The 22,353-nt window shown below is 48.2% G+C and overlaps 1 protein-coding gene across 1 annotated transcript in view; it reads right to left on the bottom strand.

The window, feature by feature from the left end:
- Positions 1–12,127: 12,127 nt before the first annotated feature.
- The window catches only part of LOC119445683 (uncharacterized), a 30,707-nt gene continuing 20,481 nt past the window's right edge, over positions 12,128–22,353 (bottom strand). Inside the window, exons 3-4 of the mRNA XM_037709964.2 lie at positions 13,502–13,603; positions 12,128–12,344 (exon numbers count right to left, since the gene is read on the bottom strand). Of these exons, the coding sequence (XP_037565892.1) occupies positions 12,141–12,344; positions 13,502–13,603 (306 nt within the window). The 3' untranslated portion in view covers positions 12,128–12,140. The remainder of the gene's footprint in view (positions 12,345–13,501; positions 13,604–22,353) is intronic.

The raw sequence follows: 22,353 nt of genomic DNA, 5'->3' as shown, positions 1-22,353 counted from the left end.
GGTCACTTAGGACTTAAGTGCTTAGGACGAAGAGGCTCGAATGCCGCAGACTACCGAGCTTGACCAGGTGAGACGACTTTGATCAACCACATCTGCTCGGTACAGGGCAAGGATGACGGCGTACGTCGCAGAGTCTCTGTGCAGCTGAGAACAATGATAAAAAGCAGGAGATGAGGAACAAAATAAAATAGAGCAGTTACTCATCCGTTTGCGCTGCTACAAAAGAAACACGCATACACAGAGAGAGAGAGAGAGCGAGAGAGAAAGCATACACACACAGACAGAGAGAAAGCATACACTATACCTAGCCAAGTAGGTTCCCATCATAGCATATGGATGATATTTTCTGTCACTTCCACCATCATAATTGGCTGAACGTTTCGATGCAAAAGTGGTTTGCTTCAATGTTCCCCACATACTTAACTATCACCCCATCATTGCCCAACACCACTTATATAATGACTCGCCATATAGGTGAAGCCTATACGGCGATGTGCCGTTTAGTGCCGGCACATCTGCACTACCGCTACAGATGTGCCGGCCACGGACTCTGTTCTCTAAGCAAGTACGCAATTAAACAAATACTACGTATATAAAATAAACAAATGTTACATAAATATCCACAATCCAACAAATAAACAACGTCAAGTTCTTGATTAGTTCTATTATATCGAGTTGACTTCGATGGCTTTCTGACCCGTTTTAAAGCGAATATTTTCGTTCGAATCTTTCGGTAGTTTTCGCACTCAGGCTCTGTCTGCCAAGGGCAGGTGAGCTTGTGCATCGGTGTTGCGGGCGTGTTCCTCACTGGACGCCAAGAACATCTTTGATATTCACGTGTTGTCGTTGGGCGGCATCGTCAGTTTAAATATATGTAAACATAGATGCCTTGATCTGTGGTGATGCTCTGTCGTGCTTCTGCGCTGCCTGAGCTGAATTTTGCCGGAGGAGTTTATCGATGAAATCTACAGCGCGGTTCTGGTCCAGATGCATTAAAGTTTACTCTTCTACCATGTGTAATGCATATTTCTATGCAATATACTGGCAAACATATTTCTCAATATTTTCGCTGCTCCTATCGCCATTCAGCGGCCGTCGCTATTGAGGTAGCCTGGTTTGGTGAAGATATACAAACATCCTATCGTTTCTGCCCTATTTGTTACCAGCTCAAAAACGTGTCTGCTGAATTATCTATATTGCCCTTGAAAAAGCAGCATCTTGCGCTTTCTTATAATGCCGCGCATTTTCGAGATTTAGTGCCGGACACCTCCGTCGCACCGATAACGGTCGTTGGTGATTTCAAGTGCCAAGCACTTTAGGGGCCCGGGCTGTCGGAGTCTGTCGCGTGATCACGCTCAAAAACAATTGCTGAAAACAGGGTCAAAATATGTGCAAAATTTTACAAAACCCGTAGTTTAAAATAACCTAGCATGATTCAGAATAATTTAAAAGACAGGAATAATCAAGCATTAAACTCGTTAATTAGCAGAAACTCGTTAAAATTGGTTCCAAAACGCCACACTGGTACTAGCGTAGCGCAAGACAGGGCGCCACCACCTCACAAGCGCTCGATTGCTCTTTCCTCCAGCGCTAGCACCGGCGCATCACTGCTTCGCACTTCCCCAGGTTTCACGTTATTGGAGCTGCATTAGCACTGCATTTTAACTACACAAGCGCAGCATTTGAGCTTAAGTGGAGCTGCATTAGCACTGCATTTTAACTACACAAGCGCAGCATTTGAGCTTAAGTGGAGCTGCATTAAGCGCTGGATTTGAGCAGGCTTTGAGCTGGATTTGAACTGCATTTGAGCTACATTAAGCGCAGGATTTGAGCTGGATTTGGACTATATTAGGTGCAGAATTTAAACTATAGAAGCACTGGATTATACATACATTAAGAGCTAAATAATTTTAGTCATGTTTCGGAACCGCGCAATAAGTCTTTCCAAACGTTTTAAAAAGCGACTTTGAGGACGGAAATTTTATGATTGGAGACATCGATGGCAGGATGCAATATGTATACCGACACTGAAAAATGATGTGATGTGCATTGCGACAAGCAGCTGTGGAGGGTCAATTGAAGTTAAAACGCAGCGGAACAATGCAACACGACGTAAGCTGAAGAAATTAGTGTGAACAATGGTTCGATACGACATATAAGATGTGCATATTATCACGTGTTTAATTAACCTAATGAAAATCACCTATGAAATTGTCACATCCTTGGTCCTAGGCGCATGCTTTTGCGGACTAAATTTTTCATTGGAGTAATATTTCATTTCTACCTATTGCCATGAGTGATGTCGTTCTATAAACTTCTGCCTTGGAATCATGATGTGACGTAAAAACCTGGTTTTCCTTGTTATGCTTGGCAGAAGAGGCAGTACTGTTGAATTTTTGGTGCGATGCATTCCTCGCACGATGCAGTGCTTTTTGCAGATGGGGGTGGAGTTTTATAAGCCTTTAATTTAGAATCAAGACAGGTGGTGTAACAGAACACTGTCCTCAAAACAAGCATTTTCATTTCGGATCAATAGTGCAGTCTACAGACGCTCTTCTGGTAGACCCCACACGTTTATTTTGGTGGAATTTCTTTTTGACTTGCCTTTTTTGATCGTTTTCGCATACATCCCATTGAGTTAAGTGGGATTCGAGACAATAAAATAAATATAAATTTTCTATGTGTCTTGCTTTCCTCATGAAAATATTGCTGACAAACGATGTGAGGAGATTGGGCCTTTTACAGTGAAGCAATTAGTCTCTGGATGGTCGGCATGCTTCGTGTCCGCCGTTAGCAGAAATGATCATCATCAGCAATGACACATTGTAATGCTGTAATTACATTACAGCATTACAATGACATCAGCAAAAATGCAATGGCTCATCCCCCTTGTAATGCAGAGGCTACAATCACTGAGCGAAATGAAGTGAACAGTGCATTCATTCATTAGTATCACGCATACAACGTACAGAACAGAGTACGTTTCACTAAGGGAGAAGTTTTCAATAAAGAACAGAAAATGTTTTATGGCGGAGAACGCGATGAACTTCCGTTACAGTAACGGAAGTTCACCGCGTTCTCCGGCATAGGATGTAACGAAAGTTCATCCCACGGCCGCTGGCACGGCCGCCGGCCGGCAAATTGTGTGCCTTTCGCTGCAGCCGACCGTGAGTTCACCAAGCAAACATGCAACAGCTTCCGTTTCACTTTCGTGCTCTACCGATTCCTATGAAAGAGGGCTTAACCATAATTTCTTTTAAGTATACAGTTGTTCACTTGGCCAGTACATTTTCGTACTGGTAAGCCTGTTTGTTTTGCAGATAGACTGAGAAAGTATACCTTCCGTTACAGGATGTAACGGAAGACATGTTTAGTGCCAAGGAGTAAAATGTGCTTTAAGGAGAAAGCCTTAGATCATGTCCAGCCGAGAATAAGAGATGATTAATGATTAGCCAAGTAATTAATGATAGTAAAGTGATTTTATTCCAATCACTAATCAATCAATAACTGTATTAAGGTGGATCAGGGTGGATTAAGGTGAATTAAGGTCGATTAAGGAGGATTAAGGTGAATTACGGTGGATAAACGTCGATTAAGGTGTATTAAGTTGAATAATGTTGATTAAGGTGGATTACGGAAGATATGGGTAGATTAAGGTAGATTAAGGTTGATTAAGGTGGATGAATAAGGATTGAGCCTAATTAAGGTGCATTAAGGAGGAATAATGTGAATTACAGTAGGCTTCAGAAGGCTTTCCCCTGAGAGACAGCCAAGGACACCTGGGACTTTTGTTGGCAGGGATGGCTCCGCTAGCTAGCAACGGTGAAGCGAAGTACTGCATCGTTGCACCAGCGAGCGGCGACAGGGAGCGCAATGGAGGTTAATGGTCAGCACAGTGGAGTTTCTAACGCGGTATAGCCTGGTGTTGCTACTTTCCGCACGTGGTTTTTCTTGCGCGTCGGATTAGCCTGTGACACCTCGTCGCCTAAGGAGAGCAGCTTCAACATGCATCAGCATTGCTTACACTCCACCTACTGCTTTGCTTGCGATGGTAAAAAAACCGCTTCGATAAGCGACGTAGAAAGGCAACGGCGTCGACGGGCGAATCTCGCTTTGGTCCGGCAAGAGACAAGCCAGCGTGAAGCAGACGCCTTCGGGCATTCGCGGCGCACGCTGCGAAATCTGCCGCTCACATTTCCTAGAGCTGAGTGCGTCGCAACTCAACTGGCCTCCCAGGACACTACGGAGTCGAACAAAAAAGTTGTCGCAGTTTCACCTGAAAGGCGAAGCATCAATTGCGATAGCAAATTTATAGAGAGCTATACGGAGTAATTATAGTAGCTTTATCAGGTGTATAACCTTGGACATGCAGCAGCACCGGCAACACGCAGAAGTGTTGTCGACGCCGTCGGTGTTTTGCCCGCGTTCGCACAAAATGCGTGCGGCGTTGGTGACTGTTGCCGGAGCGTCTGATATAAATAGGCACTTGGTGCCGCAGCTAAACGTCGCCTCCCTTCCCCTCCCCGCCACGGCCTTTCGCGCGTCGGAAGAAGGCGCGTTTGTTCTACATATATGCTGATTGTAAAGGAGGAAACAGACGCCTACTTCTGCAGCCCTTAAGGGAGCACGGCGCAGAACGCGCGTTTGTTCTTCGCCGTGCGTTCACTCCCCGTGAAAGCGCGCGTCCCTCGCGCCCTTTCACTCGCACATACAGCGTTCGGCGCGCGGCGACGCTTTCATCTCCACTGACGTCATACGGAACCTCACGGCAACGGCGACGGCGACGACGACGGCGACGCCGACGGCAGAAATCTGCTTTGGAGTGTCCATATAATTGCGATCGCAATAAAATGCTCGTACCGTCGACGAAGTGCATCGGCAGCTACACGCCGCTCGCCAACAAGACGCGGCGCGCCAAGCAAACCTGCAGCGAATCGGCCGGGAAATCGTGTGCCTTTCGCTGCAGCCGACCGTGAGTTCACCAAGCAAACATGCAACAGCTTCCGTTTCACTTTCGTGTTCTACCGATTCCTATGAAAGAGGGCTCAACCATAATTTATTTTAAGGATACAGTTGTTCCCTTGGCCAGTAGACTTTTCGTACTGGTAAACCTGTTTGTTTTGCAGATAGACTGAGAAAGTATACCTTAAATTTATCACCAAGGTGGTTCTTAGAAGTTTAACTGATGAATTAAGGGACTGCGCTCAACCTTCAATGATGTTGCAGCGCATGTTTCTGCAGTACAGCAGTCTTTCTTTCCTTCACAAAATTCTCCCAAAATATAAAACATTGTTCCTAAATAAGAGCTAACATCCCTAGATCTGGAGGAAATTTCTGTAGGGTTGGCAGCACGGATCGAACTTCACCGGCAGCTGCCTGACAATTGGGAAACGCCCAACTAAAAAAGAATTAAATATGGGGTTTTACGCGGCAAAACTACGATCTGATTATGAGGCACGCCGTAGTGGGGGACTCCGGAAATTTGGACCCCCTGGGATTCTTTGACGTGCACCGAAATCTAAGTACACGGGTGTTTTCGCATTTCGCCCCCATCGACATGCGGCTGGCATCCGTGACCTCGTGCTCAGCAGCCCAACGCCGGACTCTTCGACCGAGCAGACAACTACCACCATCGGTAGTAAACGATGAGAAGTGGCGGAGACTCTGCACGGCCGGGTTGGAGTTGTCTTCCCTCTACCCCGGCCGTGAGCTCGGCGCAGAGTGCACTTAAATTCAACGCCAGAGTGGCCGGACACTAGCCGTGGCAGAGTTTCGCCCATTTTGCTCTGGCGACATTGCATTAGTGCGCGGCTTGCCGCCGCATACCGCATGTTGTTCCTGTTGACAGCGTTCCTGGCACTCTGTCAAGAAGGGCTTCGTTCGTCTACTTCGAAACGTTTGATGTAGAGATGCGCGAAATTTCTCGCACATAATGCACTAGGGGAAATGATTGGTCGAGAAAACCGCCCTTGAATACAACTAACGTGTGCTTTCGTGTGCCATAGCCATCCCGAGATTGCCATTGGCAAGCAGATCTTGCACTGGTAATTGACTGTGCTCGTGAAATGTAACTTGAGCAGCTTCGTCAAGTGCAGCTGACATGCATTGCGCGCGTTGGCTGATATGCGTCGCACTTGCCTTCTGCGGCGCAGTGCACGCTTGCGCTCTGAAAGCTGGAGGCAGAAAATATATGTTCGGTTTTCCTCTACGGAGCGTTGTGTACTGCACAGCCATCCCTCGTATTTGACTGCGTGTTCGAGCAGCCGACGGCCACGCTACGTGTAGGCATTCCTGGAACAGCTCAAATCACGTGCGCAACGAGAAAGCACGCCGAGAGAGACGCCCATCTAGGGTTGCCAGGTCTTCGGGAGAAAAAGGAGCCGAAAAGTACGAAAGTAGCCAAACAAAGTCGCAGTTTCGCCCTAAAGGCAATAACAATTGATTGCAATAGCAAATTAAGAGACAGCTATACGAAGTAAGCATAGCAGTCTTTTGGGCCGTATAAACTTGTAAACGTTCGCTTACTAAATGAATTAACGAGAATGGTGCCACGCGCGCACAAGCAAACATGTACACATATCACTCGATGACCGCACACACGCTGTAAAAACGCTGGAGTGAGAAAACGCGGCAGCAGCAGCAGCGACCGGATGGACCTTCATGCTACAACGCGAACTAAGCGGCGAGAACACAGCGCACACTAAGCTGTGAGCACTCGGCGCACTCTGTCCCCATCACCGATCGGTTTTAAGATAGGGCTCGGGCGGCCGTGCGTGACTGTGCTATAGGTAGCTGCCGCCCGAGTAGAAAGTAAGCACCCCTCTCCCTCCGCAGTCCCCGGTGCCTTGAGCACGACGCTAGATGGCGTGCTTCCTCCCCGATTGAGCCACCATCATCGGATCACCCTCGCACGCTTTCACGCGCATATACAGCATACGGTGCCCGGCTGCAATGTTACCGCTCTTGGACTTTATACGGAAATGCGTCTGGAGTGTCCATATAATTGCTATCGCAATATAAGGTCGCCAACTGCGGAACAATACTTATTTAGTAGACAAAAAAGTGGCTATAGTGCTTCAAGCCAACAAGAGTCGGTTGTATTACCTATAAAAATAAATAGAAGCAGGGAAACCCTGGAGTTTTCTGGTGCACCGAAGGCAAGCAAGAATAAGAGAGAAAAACGTTATCGCATGTTATTGTATCATAATTTACCAAAATGCCTAGCTGCAAAGGCCAGCAACACCTGCACGTCACTTGCAAATATTGCTGCTCACTTTTTCCACGATTTCTTGCGGCACTCGAAATCTAGAATTGGTGACACCTAACTCAGGATTGCAGCGAGCAGTTTGTGAGACATTCTGTTTCATAAGTCACTTTTTATTAATGTTACGGTCAAAAATACGCGTTCCGCTTCTGTCTTGGATAACGGCAAGCCAGCAGCTTCATTGCACCTGCCGCGATGTCCTTCGTGGGATTCGAATCTGACGAGTTCTGAGGCTTATGAACCGCGGTCCAGAACTTGATGGCAGACATGTTCGCATTGACGCTTTCTACGTGTCGCAGGAGATAAGGCCACGTGGCAAAGTTTTCAGTCGCTGCATAGCGTCTGAAACCCTCTTTTCAACCCTCGTTCTTGCTTTCCGAGCACGAAAAGAAAAGAAAAGCGACTAAATTAGCCTCAGTTTGATTCCAATATATACAACGTCAAAAAATATTATGCATTGCATGCTGTTGTGCACTGCCCTGCCCCACGTTGTATTGGGACAAAAAATGCATTGAGTGGCACCTGCAAGCGCTGAGAGCGAACATTTATTACATGCATTCAAGAACAAATCACATTTATACCATTTCTACACAGGAAAACTTACAGAACTCCGTGATCTCTATACAAAGATGTAATTTCAGGTTCTAAACTAATATGTACAACAATTGCACAAATAAAAAGACCGCTGTGCTCAAATGTAACATATTTCGTGTTTTGAAACCACGCACTACACAAATAAAGAAAATTACCTGCGTGTTGCAAAACGAACGCTCTCATAGCGATCTGCCTCGCCCCGGTCCTAAGTCTGCGTCGGAATTTAGGAAGCAATTGCCTCATTGCACCACTAAGCTACTTTCTGTCTTTCGCCTGCAGTACTGCGCAGTAATTTTCTAGTGCGCGTCGCACACACGCTGCGATACCAGCGTTTTCGTCCACTGCGCCCGTACGCATCAGGGAAAGCGAGCCATTAAAGTCACTGGAACCTGGAAAGAACCGCAACCACCGGAGCGCGCGCAGGCAACAGTGCGCTGTTGTTGCCCGATTTGGTTCAACGCCTCTCTCGGGCGGCAGCCGCTCAGCTTTGTAGCTTCGCTTTCAGCGATTGATATTATCGCAAATCGACAGATTTCATCGCCCATTACATAAAAGATGAGTTGGTACATCTATGCGTGCGAAGCAGTACAGATAAGTACGATCGGAAGATTTTTGCAGGCGCCAAATTGCATGCAGCGAAACCAGCGAACTGGCGCTCAAGCGGCCGTTCTTTCGTTTGTTCACCTTCCCGATAAGTTTAGTGCTCGTTGGGAAGCTATCCAAGAGTATACTAAGCTACATGACAGCCTGCATAGTTACACAACATTACTCGTGCTTTAAGCATTTTATGCGTCGCAGGCCTACGTGAGTCTCGGGTTTGTTTACATTTACTGTTTTACCCTCGTAGCTAACTCGTAGCTTTTCTTCGCGTTGCAGAAAACGCGAGCCGCTCTTGATTGGGTTTTCTAGGCTTGCTACAGTGAAGAACAGCACGATGGTTGGCGGCGAGGGCCCTGTGAAATCCACAAACAAAACCGTGTTTCGCTTAGCTAGATACGATATAAATTACATGTATTCGGAAAGTGAAGCATTCAACTGCGCGCCACTCGTTCTAAATGCAAAATGAACCTGATGCTTGTGTGTCACACAGCATTTTTTAGGCTGAATAGGTATCAAGCGCTGCCACGCATCGTTATAAGATAAACGGTCCCTAAGTGCAGTGCACTGGATGGCTACCACTAGCACAACCTAAGTGCAGGAAAGATATGCTAGAACAGATGTATCAAGGCAACGTTCCCATTGTTTGAAGCAGTAATAAACATCAACACACGAGAAAATGTATATTTTAATATTCGATATTGACAGGTCGACAGATCTTTATTGCCGTGGTTTTCGCACGACATTGTCTTAATTTTCACAAAGTCACCCGCATTCCGACACTCTTCGAGTCACGTTTTGCTCGCTTCTGCATATTTCTGAGAATATCGATCCTCGCTTTGTTTGCGCAAGGCGAATCAGAGCCTTCAAAGCAAACGCGTGAAGAAGCTTCGATCTCGATCACATTACATGGCATTTAGGCAGTTCGATGATACCGCAAAGATTTTCAACTTTGCGATACCATCAAATTCACGTTGTGGGTGTGAATTTGTCGTGCTTTATTTGGTGCAAAGAGATGTCACGGCGCTTGCTGTCACTCTTTCCGCTTAGTTGGGATCGTGAAAAGAGATTTCCCGGACTCCCGGTGGTTGCGGCACCCGGGCATTTCCTTTCGTTTCGTTTTAAGTCTAGGAAAGTTCCATATGCCCTAAATTATACAAGATTCAAAATCCGACCTTGTTATTGGCTCATAGGCACGGCGTGTGCCAGCGATGCCTTTGTCTGCTTGTTCACTCCGGCGTGGCGTGGAAAATCTATGGCGGGAAGTGATCACCTGACTGCAACTGACCAAACGGCGGCGCGGCGGCGAAGAGAAAATGCTTACAGTACTTACCAGGTTTCAATGACTTTACGAGCCATGGGGTGCGCGCCACGGTGTGGAGAGAGGAGCAGTATGACCGCTTCAGACAGATTACGTTCTGTCCGTGCGAATGGGACGGCTGGAGCAACGGCGCGCTGCCGGAGCTAATCACGGAGGCCACGAAAGGTTCGGCTTGCTCTTGGGCTGCACTACTCTTACAGCAGACATTCCTGTGGTCAGTTTTTCTCATGCTACTATTATCGAAGTACTTGTGGGTTCTCGTTTAACATGAATTCGAGGTTTGCAGCCAATGTTTCCATTGCGTTTGTGGCTAAAATGTCCTGAGAGTTACATGCTCATTTAACTAATGCTAGAGAACGGTTCTCACCCTTCATTCTTAACCACAAAAAAATAATTCCGCCCGCGCATTGCATTTGTGCCGTCAGTCGCTAGACCAATTCAGAAAATCTCGCGAAATGCTGCGTGCACTACATAATATATACACTCCGCTTTCCCATCTCTCCCTTCCTTCAAGTCAAGAATAGTGGTAGCCATCGTTTTGGCGGTGCCGCTATAAAATCGAATTGCAACGCACACAAGGTTCTTTGGTGAAACATCGGTTGAATCCTCAACCAAAAGAGAGTAAGGTTTGCCTACGATATCTTCCCTCAGTTTGGCAGCAAAGTATGCCGCGATAACGTCAGTGGCAAGTGCTGTGCATTTCGTTTTTTGCATGACTAGATTGCATCGCAGTTCACCCCTGAGAAAATGAGAAAGTTCATCGGCACAATTTATGGTTAGGTTACTCGTGGTGAATATTGCAATTTCAAAGCACAACTTTGCTCATGTCATCGGCCGTCTGAGCCGGTGCGATCGCGTCCCGCAGCCGCTGCCGGTCACTCGGTGCTACCTTTTTACGGTGTTTCATTGTATCAGCATGTGTCACGAGATGGGTGTAGTGAGCTCTCATTTCACAGTTGCAAATTTTGCACCGCGCCGATGTGTCAGTACCTTGAATAGGTGCAATCCAATCTGAAACCAAACAGAGATGTAGAAACTCCGTTCCGCATATGCAACATGCTGTGGTTCGAACCCCTTAACAGATTCATTAATCACATTTGAATTTTGCAATGCATTCTTACCTTTCAGCTTCGAGTCTTCCAGCCACTGCTCCGGGATATCTAGCCCACTCTTGCGTGTTTTGCCTTATTAGAACCTGATTCGCTGGTTTTAGCACGATGAACTCGCCGCACGCCGTCCTTTTGCTACTTTCATTTCTCTCCAAACGTTCCCGCGCATTCTATAGGACATGCAGTCACACCGGCATGTAGTCACTGGTACCCCTTTTCTGTTCTAGCTAACAAGTAATGTTTAGGTCATGACAGCCATGTCGTGTTTTCTGTTCTTGCGGTCGTTTTGGGCGCCGCAAAACATGGTCGTCGAGATTCGCTATCGAGGGAACCCTCACTTAGGGCAGGATTAGGATACCACCTATTGCTTTCAGCCAATACAACGCGCAACAGAATAGCCTTTGAGATCGGTTTGGCGTTTGGTGCGGTTGCTACGAGGGAGCAGTCGTAATATTAGGTTGTGCCCAAATTGGCGCCTCAGTGACGGCCCCATCTGGGTAACAAATGCAGATTCCGAAGGCCATGCTTGCGCTTGCTCCATGCGACAGAAGTGATTGCCGGAGCCGGAAACACATCATGGACGTCAGGTTTCGGCTACCGCCCTTTGGACACCTACCTATATTAATTACCACCGCCAAATGTAGCCGGAAAGTAGCCAAGTCGCCAATCGCAATTTTTGGTCGCCAGGAGCCTCTAAAAGTAGCCAATATGGCGAGGAACGGCCAAACCTGGCAACCCTGCACCCATCACATTGCAAATGTTGAGCGAACGGCGCACCTGGGCACCCAGGCGCTACTGAGATATCAGAAGTCGTCTAGCGTTCTGATACTTTCGCCATACCCGCTTCACTACTGCTCATCCCCAGGTGCACGCGTCGTCTGCTAAAGCGCTATTTAAAGGTTGCTAATAAGAAACTTAGACAATTACCAGCCCTGCGGCTTTGCCAAGAATACATTGATAGTATATGCTAAGCATTCATAGGCAATAATGTTGCGGTTGGCCTTTAAAAGCATCTACCAGGCAGCCTTGATGTTGGACATATTAGTGGAGGTGGCCGGCCAATGGCAAACCAGCCATGTGAATAAAAGTGTAAAATTTTGAATTCAGCCCTTGGTCATTGACAAGATATAATCATTCGTTGCAGGAACCATACCGCGATTGGTTCTTGTTCGGGTGGATATGACTCTTTTAAGTAACATATAGGTAACATAACTAACACAGGCATTGACAGAAACACTCGCGCTGGGTTGCAGTTTTAGTTAAATGATTTTGTCTTTCTCAGGCCGACGGCACCCTTTGTTGCGGTGTACAAATTGTCGAGCAATGTGTCGCCGAAAGGTAGCGCCACCTGAATGAACCTTCCAATATCTTGAAATGCACTTCTTCGGATACGTCGTGCATGATGGTGGTGGGCTGCATGGGTGCACACTTTGACAGGACACATAGCGGGCGATGCTCCCTGGGCAAAGCAACACATTTTCTTTTTGTGACGAAGGGTCGCAAAAAATATGTGGGAACGAAGAAGATATCGTCATTTTTCTACAGCACACAACAGGATAAAAAAATAGACACTCTTTCGCAGATATTTAGGAAGATACGAGTAAGTCACTGCTTCCACACTGCTGAAAGAGAGAGAGATAAAAAGAGAGAAAGAAAGAGATGATGCAGTGATGTTAACCAGACAAGTTTCTGGTGGTGGCTACCACGCGCCTGGGGAAACACACGGGCGATGACAAAAATAAGAGAGATAAAAGGTACAAAGTGACTACGTGGACGTGCACTTATAACGTCACGCAGACAGAGAAGTGAACACAGGTTAGCCGTCGTCAGAAAGCACAAACGTGCCTCTCTGCATTGTGGGTAGACGATCGGTGGGGCTAGTGTTCATTAAATTTTTGGTTATCACGTACCGAAACTGTGTTCTAATTTTGAGGCACGCTGTTGTGGGTGACTCCGGAATAATTTTGACCGCCATGTAGTTTCTTAACGGGCACCTATTTTGCATTTTGTGTAATGCATTTTTACTGCCGGCAGTTGACTTGCCAACTTATATTTTCAAGATATGTGGACTATGTGTAGGCACAAGATGGGCTTGTTATTCTCCTGGCATCGGTATATATGCATGCAACAATGTAAAAATTTCCAATGGCTGTTACATCAAAAATAAAATACTAATTGGGCAGTGTTCCTTGAAGAAATAAGGGCACGCATTTAAATGTAATTCCTGCGCTAGACGATTGATGAGTATGGTTGCTAAACAAGTGCCGAAACAACCATATTATTAACCTAGGCTATTTAGCAAGTACTTTTAACGAAAAAAAAATGATGCGTGAATTCGGCGCCAGCTCTATAATTTCGATACGCCTGAGTAGCTACGAATAAGGCTGCCCAAGGTGAGCTTTTTTGTGATTTATTGGCGTGTAAATAAAGGTATGGGTCTTTATTATGTGTTATAAATAATTTCAAGCTGTATGAAGAACCAACTAATCTAATCCACAACCATTGTAATACTACGTGCTCAACATCGTCGCAAGTGTTTAAACAAAGGTCTCCCGTCACCGCCATCAAGATTTCCTTCTAATCACGTTTTCTTAAAAGCAATGCAGTAGTCCCAACCTGACAGGGTACCCAATGATAAAACCACTCCAGCTTGCTTCCAGGTAGCACGGACTCACTGATCATGGCGCAGAGACATCTGCATTGTACTGCTGAAGGCGCCTAGAACGAAAAAAATATGATAATTCAGCGTATCAATAACCATTATATTTTTATCTTTTTGCGGAAATACTTTGTTGTCTTCCTTCGCAACCAAAATGGATTTGCACTTAGGAAACGATCTTCCTATATTGGAATTTACAAAGTCAAAAACTTCTCGCAATGTAACCATTCAAGATTCATGAAACAGCGTTAGGTAGAGTGATCGAATGGGAAAGGTCATTACCAAGGCCGCCGACACTATTATAGAAGCGGGACGAGTAAGGCTAACCAAGGCGCTACTCGTTTACAACAACGTTACTCAACTGTCTTCCGAATGAGCGATTCTGCGTGGAACAGCCGCCTCACAGTGATCTGTAGGCGCTGAAGTCGCACCGTGGTTCAGAATAAAGCCAGCACGGTAGTTTACACAGCCTCTGCTAGTGATGTCTGCGCTATCTTACATTTTGTAAGTGATTTAATGTCAGCACATTCTTGAGAAATAACGAGCTTCGAGGTGCGACTTTCACCCGTTGAACAATGCCGACATGGAGCGTTTTCGGCGGTAGGAGGCGCGTTAGAATCGAACATTACGCGAATTGGAGAACGCTCATGATTGTGTAGCAGTGCTACACGGGTGACGACGTAAGGTAGTAAGTTGTAGGACATTGACTAACTCTCAACTATATGCATACTGAAAAAGAAATGCTAGATGTACATCAGCTTACGAAGAAAAAGAAAGCAGAGAGCCATTAGATTAGGTACTGAGGTGTTGTCTAAATAGAGTAAAATGTCGTGCAGGTGCTCGAAGGCCTAGAAACGAACGACGCAAGAACGCAAGTAAATGGTGAAGAGAAAGTGCATGGGGCACTGCGTTACTAAAACTGTGATTTGCAAAATTAGCATAGCGTACAGACGAGGGCGATTGATAATGTAATGCCTTGAAGCCCACTACTTTGCTAATAATAGTACTGCAAACATTTTGAACTCTTTTATCATTAATGCATTGATGTTTGAGCTATAGAATGTGACTTGCCCCACCTTCCTATCTCTTCTCACGCCAGAGTAATCGAGCAAACCATGGCATCCAGTGACGATGTCTGGTTGAAACAGCGGGCTGTAATTGAATTTCCGACTGCGGACGGTTGTGGCTTGTGTTGAGGTTTGATGCGGCTGCATTTTGGTCTTTCATAGTCCTGGCACACCTCCGCGCAGTGCTGACGTTAACACAGGCATCCCCATACAATGCAGTCAGACGGCGATGAATGTGGAGGGGCGCACAACCTTCCGCAGTCAGAAATTCAATTACAGCCCGCTGTTTACGGGCGTCACCACTCGATACCACTCACGGTCACGGTAGTGGATGTAGAGCATGCTATCTAGCGCAGGCGTCACGTAGTACGTGAACTTCTCGGGTGAAGGCATCTGGTCAATAAGCACTGGAAAACAAGTCAATGTGTGTGTGTGTGTGTGTGTGTGTGTGTGTGTGTGTGTGTGTGTGTGCGTTCGTGCGCGCGTGTGTAGGTGTGCGCGTGTGTGTGCGCGCACACCTACACACGCGGTCATATATATGGTAGCTGATATATGGTACTCCGCCCATCCATGATTGCACGGATGTTCTCAACCGACCGCCTAGCAATAGCGCATTACGCTGCACCAAGCAGGAACGAGAAGCTTTCTTTCTCCATTTACTCCATCCATGCGCTGCGCTCACGACCGGTCGTGGCTGCGCTTCGGCTATAGTTTACTAGAATACGGTTGAGTGGGACGAGCGGTTGGGGTGGCGCATATGGGTGGCGCGTGCTTTGCAGTGAGGCGCCCGACGTGGAAAAATACTGTGGCGGTGCTGCGATAGAAGTGGATTGGGCCGCATCAAGGTCGCGCCGTTGGAAACGGCTGGCGATACTGCTCGGCAGGTTCATTCCCGCGCTGGCATTTGCGTTCAGACCGCTCAAATGGTGTTCATAATTGCATATGAGATGTATTTAAGCCTTAAAAATAACTTCCTTTCATTAATTCCGTATTTTATTTTTTAATGCCGCTCGGTGATCTTTTTCGGTATCGGCCCGGGTTCAGGACGGTTTCGAGACGGGCTCGCGCCGGGTTCGGTCTTAGGGTAAAGGGGTAGCGGGCCGGGCCGGGCCGGGCGGGTAACGTAGATTATTTTCGGGCCAAGGCCGTGCTCGGGTCTCGCCGTGAAACGTTTAGTTGGGCTTGGGCGGGCAGCCCAACGTAAAAACGGGCCCGGCCGGGCCCAGGCTGAAAAAGTCGGCCCGTGCAGTGCTCTACCCCAGCCACTCCGTATTAGATAGTCGGTGGGCACCAGCGTGATCTCCATCTGTTTGCTGCACTTCGCGGTGTAAATGTCGAGGATTGGTTGGACGACTATGACCGAGTGAGTTCGGCTAACCGTTGGCACCATCGGCTCAAGGTACGTCACGTCGCCTTTCATCTCACAGCAGTAGCAAAAACTTGGTTTTTCAACCATGAGGTTGATTTCACGGACTGCGAAACTTTCAAACTTTCAAACACTCGCAAGCACCAACTCGGGGAATCTCATACGTCGTATAGTGAGGATGTGCTTGCTCTTTGCCGACGCGTGAGCACGGCCATGACCGAATCAGACAGCATTAGCCACATCCTCAAACGCAGCGGAGCTATCGCTTTCAATATCTTAGCCATCAAGAACCCCGCTACCGTCGCTGATATCGTCACTAGTTTCCAGCGCCTTGACGAACTCAAATCAGTACGGTTGCTGCCAGACACCACTGCAAACACTACCATCGACGACCCCTCGTTACGAGCAATGATCCGCTGTAACATTCGCGGTGCTGGTCGCACTCTACGTTGGTGCCTGCAGATAAGATTACCCCGCTTGCCGCGATATCTTTTCTTTTTATTTTTGCCACACCCTGATTGGCCACGTAGCGCACAAAAAGCGCGTCGCTGAAAGAATAAAGGTGATTGTCTTCCTGGCACTGCGTGGGTCGTCTGTTCCTTGGGCCGGTCGTCCTGCCGCCCTCGGCGTCGAGCCGCCGAATACGTAACACCGCGCAGTCATTGCAGAAGCACTACAGTATGTTGGCTACGAAGCAGGGCCCATGCCTCCTCATGCCTCGGACACTGTATATATATATATATATATATATATATATATATATATATATATATCATCAGAAGCCAAATATATATATATATATATGTGTGTGTGTGTGTGTGTGTGTGTGTGTTTGTGGATGGTCGTGATAACTGCTCCGTCATAATATATATATGTACTTCCGTAGTCTCGAAGATCCCACTCCGCCACGACAAAGAAGTCGCGGCGGCTCGTGGTGGTTCTGATCTGTACAGCTGAGGACGATAAGGTGCGAATATTGTCCTCACACTAATTGCCCCCTCTGGGTAGAAGCGGTCAGCCTGGCCGCAGAAGTGTGCTACGAAACGCGTCGTACATAAGGCTTCAAACGAGACACGGCCGCAATCTCTGTCCCGCGACAGTGACGGTCGGAGGGAGTATAAAGAGACGAAATATGGCAATTACCAGGTGAATTTCGTTCAGTAATCGGGTAGGGCCCAAGAAAACGACTACGAAATGTTTCACATATACCGGGGAAACGTACTGGTGTATAAAGTAATACTTCGTCGTCAGGGCAGTACATGACACTGCGATGAGTGGTGTGGTAGCGCTGCTTGCGAGCGTCTTAGGAGAAGTCGGTGTTATTGCAGACGAGGTGGCATCAGTGGTTGAGGCGGGAAACAGATTGTTTGGAAAAAGGCACTGCTTATGTAACAGGCCCGAAGAAGAACGATGCATCAAGGGCGAAAGTTGGTGAGCGGCCGTAGACAACGAAGAATTAGGAAAAGCTGGTTGTACGTTTAGATGCATTGTTCTAGGCAAACATCACGAATGGTAGGATTGCAGCCCAGTTTGTTTGGTCCGGGCTGATGTATATTGAGATCATGTCTGAGAGTGTACGATGGAAATGGTCGGTCAAGCCATTGGTCTGTGGGAGGTAGCTGGACGCTGTCTTATGAGCAGTGCTGGTGGCTCTGACAACTTCAGAAAGAATGAAAGAGAGAAAGACCTTGCCGCGGTCGCTTTGGAGCATACTTGGTGCTTGCATGGTGTAAAAATATGTTTCGCAGGAAAACGTCCGCAACTTCAGAAGCTGTAACAGAATGTAGAGAAGCTTTCTCACCATAGCGTGTGAGGTGATCAACAGCTGTCAGCAATCCAGCGATGACCGTTGGCGATCAGAGGAAGAGGGCCGTACATATCTATTCCGGCGACATCAAATGGAGAGGCCGGACAAGGAAGGGGTTGCAGGGGCCCAGCGGGAGCAGATGTGTGGCGTTTGCGGCGTTGACAAAGCACGTAAGGGGCGATATACTTGGCCACGGTGGAGGAGAGGACAGGTCAATAAAACCGGCTTCGGATCCTGTCGTAAGTCTTGTGATAGCCAAGGTGACCTGCCGTTGGATCGTCTTGAAAAGCTTACAGAACATCGCTTTGCAGAGAACGCGGAATGACGGGAACCCATTTGTCACCATCGGGTGATAAATGTAGCGGCATACGGCCCGGTTGTGCAACATGAATTGGTAAAGTTGTCGACGCAGACGAACGTTTGCAGGAGAGGAGGAACCGCTGAGGTGGTCAATAATAGTCCGACAGTATGGGTCTGCATGCTGGTTCGAAATAAGGACGTGATGGCAGTCAGTGCCCGGCCACTCCAGTGTTGCTATTCGTAAAGGAGATGAAGATGGCTCCAGAGTGGGGCTGTCTTGGGGAGGTGTGGGTGTACGATGCGAAGTCAGAAGCGGGCAACGGGAGAGAGCGTCGGGGGTCTTAGTGCTTTTTTATTGCAATAGCAATTATATGGACACTCAAAAGCAGATTTCTGCCGTCGGCGTCGCCGTCGGCGTCGCCGTCGCCATCGCCGTCGCCGTCGCCGTGAGGTTCCGTATGACGTCATTTGGAGAAGAAATCGTCGACGCGCGCCGAACGCGGTATGTGCGAGTGAAAGGGCGCGAGGGGCGCGTCTTTCACGGGGAGTGAACGCACGGCGGAGAACAAACGCGCGTTCTGCGCCGTGCTCGCTTAAGGGCTGCAGAAGTAGGCGTCTCTGTTCTCCTTCACAATCACCATGTATGTAGAGCAAACGCGCCTTCTTCCGACGAGCGAGAGGCCGTGGGGGAGGGGGAGGGAAGGGAGGCGACGTTTAGCTGCGGCACGCAGTGCCTATTTATATCAGAGGCTCCGGCAACAGTCACCAACGCCGCACGCATTTTGAGCGAACTCGGGCAAAACGCCGATGGCGTCGACAACAGTTCTGCGTGTTGCCGATGCTGCTGCATGTCCAAGTTTATACAGCTGATAAAGCTAATATCATTACTCCGTATAGCTCTCTACAAGTTTGCTATCGCAATTGATGCTTCGCCTTTCAGGTGAAACTGCGACAACTTTTTTCAGAGCAGTACGTTTTGTCAAAGTCGTTTTCCTGCAATCGAATCACCCACAGCCCAAGACGACCCGATAAGTTCTTCGGCGAAGAGAGCGAGCACAACGCGCGATGGTCTGTAACGACATTGAAGCGGTGGCTGGGTAAGTACGGCGGAATTTTCGCACAGCCCAAACCACAGCAAGCCATTCCTGCTCAGTAATAATATAGTTTTTCTCTGATATGGGCAGGCAATGACTGGCATAGGCAATGACTCGATCATGAGAGATATGGTCACGTTGTAATAGAGCAGCGCCGCGAGTCCAAGGCGTGATGAATTCGTGGCAGGGGATAAACGTCCTTGCGCATGATTTTGTTGAGGGTGCGGTAGTCGACACAAAAGCGTACTGAGCAGTTCTTTTTCTGTACAAAGACCACTGGAGAATACCAGGGACTTGAGCAAGCGTGTACTATATTCCATTCAAGCAAGTATAACACATTTTTTCGATAACGTAGCGCACAGGAAGATACACTCTATTTGACTGGCTCTATATGAATGAAACGGTGCGGGAATCGTCGGTCTAAATGCGATAAGTGGCGACAGGCGTCTTACCGAGAACGTGCGAATGGACGCAGAACCAGGCACCATTTTTTTAACACGAAAGTATTTCACGCCGGATGAACTTCCTGTAACGGATGTGATGTTCTGCGCTAGCGAGAAAGGAGTAAAATATGTTTTCTTGGCAGGGATGGCGCCGCTATTTAGGAGCGGTGAAGCGGAGTACTGCATCGTGACACTGTCACAAAAGTGCGCTAAATCATACCGCGCACTGCGTGTCACGCAAGACAGCGAGAGAGCATGTCGGCCCCGCGGCAGCTTCGGCAGAGGGAGAGAGCACCTACGGTACAGACAGCCGACACGATCAACGGAGTCTAGAAGCTTCGACAAGATACGCGAAAGTTAAGAGGAGATTGGGAGGGCGCCCTCTGGAACAACCTCTAAGATCCTTACTCATGGCGAGCCGAGATAAAGAGAGGAGTGCGAGAGCCAGAGCGTGCGCCAACGGATGAATCACCACCCTTCTCGAAGAGTCTTCGGAGCCGCGGTCCAAAATGCGAGAAATGTCTAGAAGATTTCCAGGCTTCATTCATGCTATGGGAGCACGACTTCGTCAAAATGTTCGAGAAGCGCTGCCGGAGGCAATAAAAGCGGCGTGTGGAAATCAGTAGGGAGATCAGACCACGCCGGTGAAGAGATGTGACGTGAAAACTGACCGTCTGCGGAAGAATAGGACTCCCCGGCAAGCTGGTCGACGAGTTCCTCGAGCATATGCATTTTCAGAAGTTCCTTCGAGATTCGCCTCGAGCTACGCGAGATCGTCCGGCTCAAGACCAGCAAGAGTGAATACGAGTGGAGACTTTGTGTTCCTATTCATGCAGTACTGCTGGACTCGTAGTGCTTGTCGTTAATTATTTTTCCGAGTTTTGTAACATCCATCTGAATTGCATTGTGATGTACCTAACTGAACCGTGTGTGTGTGCATGTAACTGCCCTGCTTGAAGTATATTTTTATTGTGTTTTGACAACTCTGGGCTCTGACTCAGTCTTTGGACCACAACCGGCGTTTGCTGGCGCACCAGAGGGCCCCTTGCTTTCGTGAGGTTATTTTCGGACGCTGATAAGTTGGATTTGGAATCTGGCCCGGCGTTGGCGCCTCGTTCATGTGGTGTGTGGCAGACACTAACGAGCACCGACAGGGAGCGCTTCGGGTAGTAACAGCACAGCGGGGGCTCCAAAGCGCTATAGCTGATGTTGGAACTTTCCGTACAAGGTTTGTCTTTCGCGTCCGATTACCCCGTGGTGGCTCGTCGCCTACGGAGTGCATCAGCATACATCAACATACATCAGCAGCGCTTACACGACGTCTTCCCCACTGCTTCACTTACGATAGCACCAACAAGGAAATCTGCTGCGCTAAGCGGCGCAGAAAGGCAACGGCGTCGAAGGGAGAACCTCGCTTTGGTCCGGCGAGAGAAACGCCAATGTGAAGCAGAACGCCTCCACTCGTTCGCTGCGCACGCTGCGAACTCTTTCACTCGTATTTATGAAGCTGAGCGCGTCGCACCTCAACTGGCTGTCCAAGACACGTCGGACGAAATGCTCGTACGTCGCCGAAGTGACTCGGCATCTGGATGCCATCGCGAACAGCACGCGCGCTCCAAGCAAACCTGCAGCACGGTCCGCGGCCCGCAAATGGTGCGTCTTTCGCTGCAGCGGACTGCGAGTTCACGAAGCAGTCATGAAACAGCTTCTGTGAAGGCACGTTTCATTTTTGTGTTCTACCGATTCCTATGACAGAGGGACCAAACATAACTTTTACAGCGAAGCTGTGTACCTCTCGTTGGCTGGAAAGTTTCGTGGCGTAAACACAAAACGCCATACTTAATACCAGCTGTGCAATAGCTTCGCGGGCTAGGGGAGAGAGAGCTGAGTGAGAGTGAAAGCATAGTATAAAAATAGCATCGCACAGCATAGCCGATGCGAGGTGGAGCGGAGGAGTGAGGCATGTGTTAGTGGGACGCGTAGAGCTGCTGCCGACGCCGATCGCGTTTCCCCGCGTTCGCGTCGAATGCGCCCTGTGTCCGTGCCTCTGGTGCGCCTGGTGTAATGCCTCTGGTGGCGGCTTGGCAAGTTTCGACCAGAGAACTGGACACTAGTTGCTTCCGAAAGACTCAAGCGAGAGCTAGGGAAGCTGAAACCAAGCGTCGCAGAAGAGAACATCCCGAGTCTAGATTAAGAGATGTGGAGAGTGCGCGCAGGCGAAGAAGTGAAGATCTGGAGGCTGGTGAACGTCGCCGGTTCAATTCATTGCGATACTACGTAGAACATCGCGAAGAAATCCGGAGCGCCATAAAACTAACTGTGTGGTTTGCAACCAATGCACCAGGCTTTCACCAGCTCCGCGGGTTGCTGGTGTTTGCGGTAGCAGAGCCACGCATAGTTTTACAGCGAAGCTGTATACCTCCCGTATATATATAGATATATATATATATACGCTTGTGACGTCAGCACGCTTGCATATATAAAAGGGTGACCCGTCTAGCAACTCATTCAGTTCGTTCTATGACTGGCATGGGTAGACCACGGAAATGAAAGACGCCAGAAAAACAGCGTAACTACAATGCTCGACCATGTGTGGTGTTTGATACAGCTTCGCTGGACATTCACGTTCGCAGGGTGGGATGGCGGCCAATTGTTGTTATGAACAAATCGAATAGATTTCGAGTTTGGGTAGGTGAAAAGTCTTGGCTGATGGAGCTTGTCAGAAGAGAGCA

Source organism: Dermacentor silvarum, chromosome 3 (assembly GCF_013339745.2).
Source record: "Dermacentor silvarum isolate Dsil-2018 chromosome 3, BIME_Dsil_1.4, whole genome shotgun sequence".
Taxonomy (NCBI): Eukaryota; Metazoa; Arthropoda; class Arachnida; order Ixodida; family Ixodidae; genus Dermacentor; species Dermacentor silvarum.
Note: the sequence above shows the minus strand (reverse complement) of the source record. Positions and strands in the feature narration are given on the sequence as shown.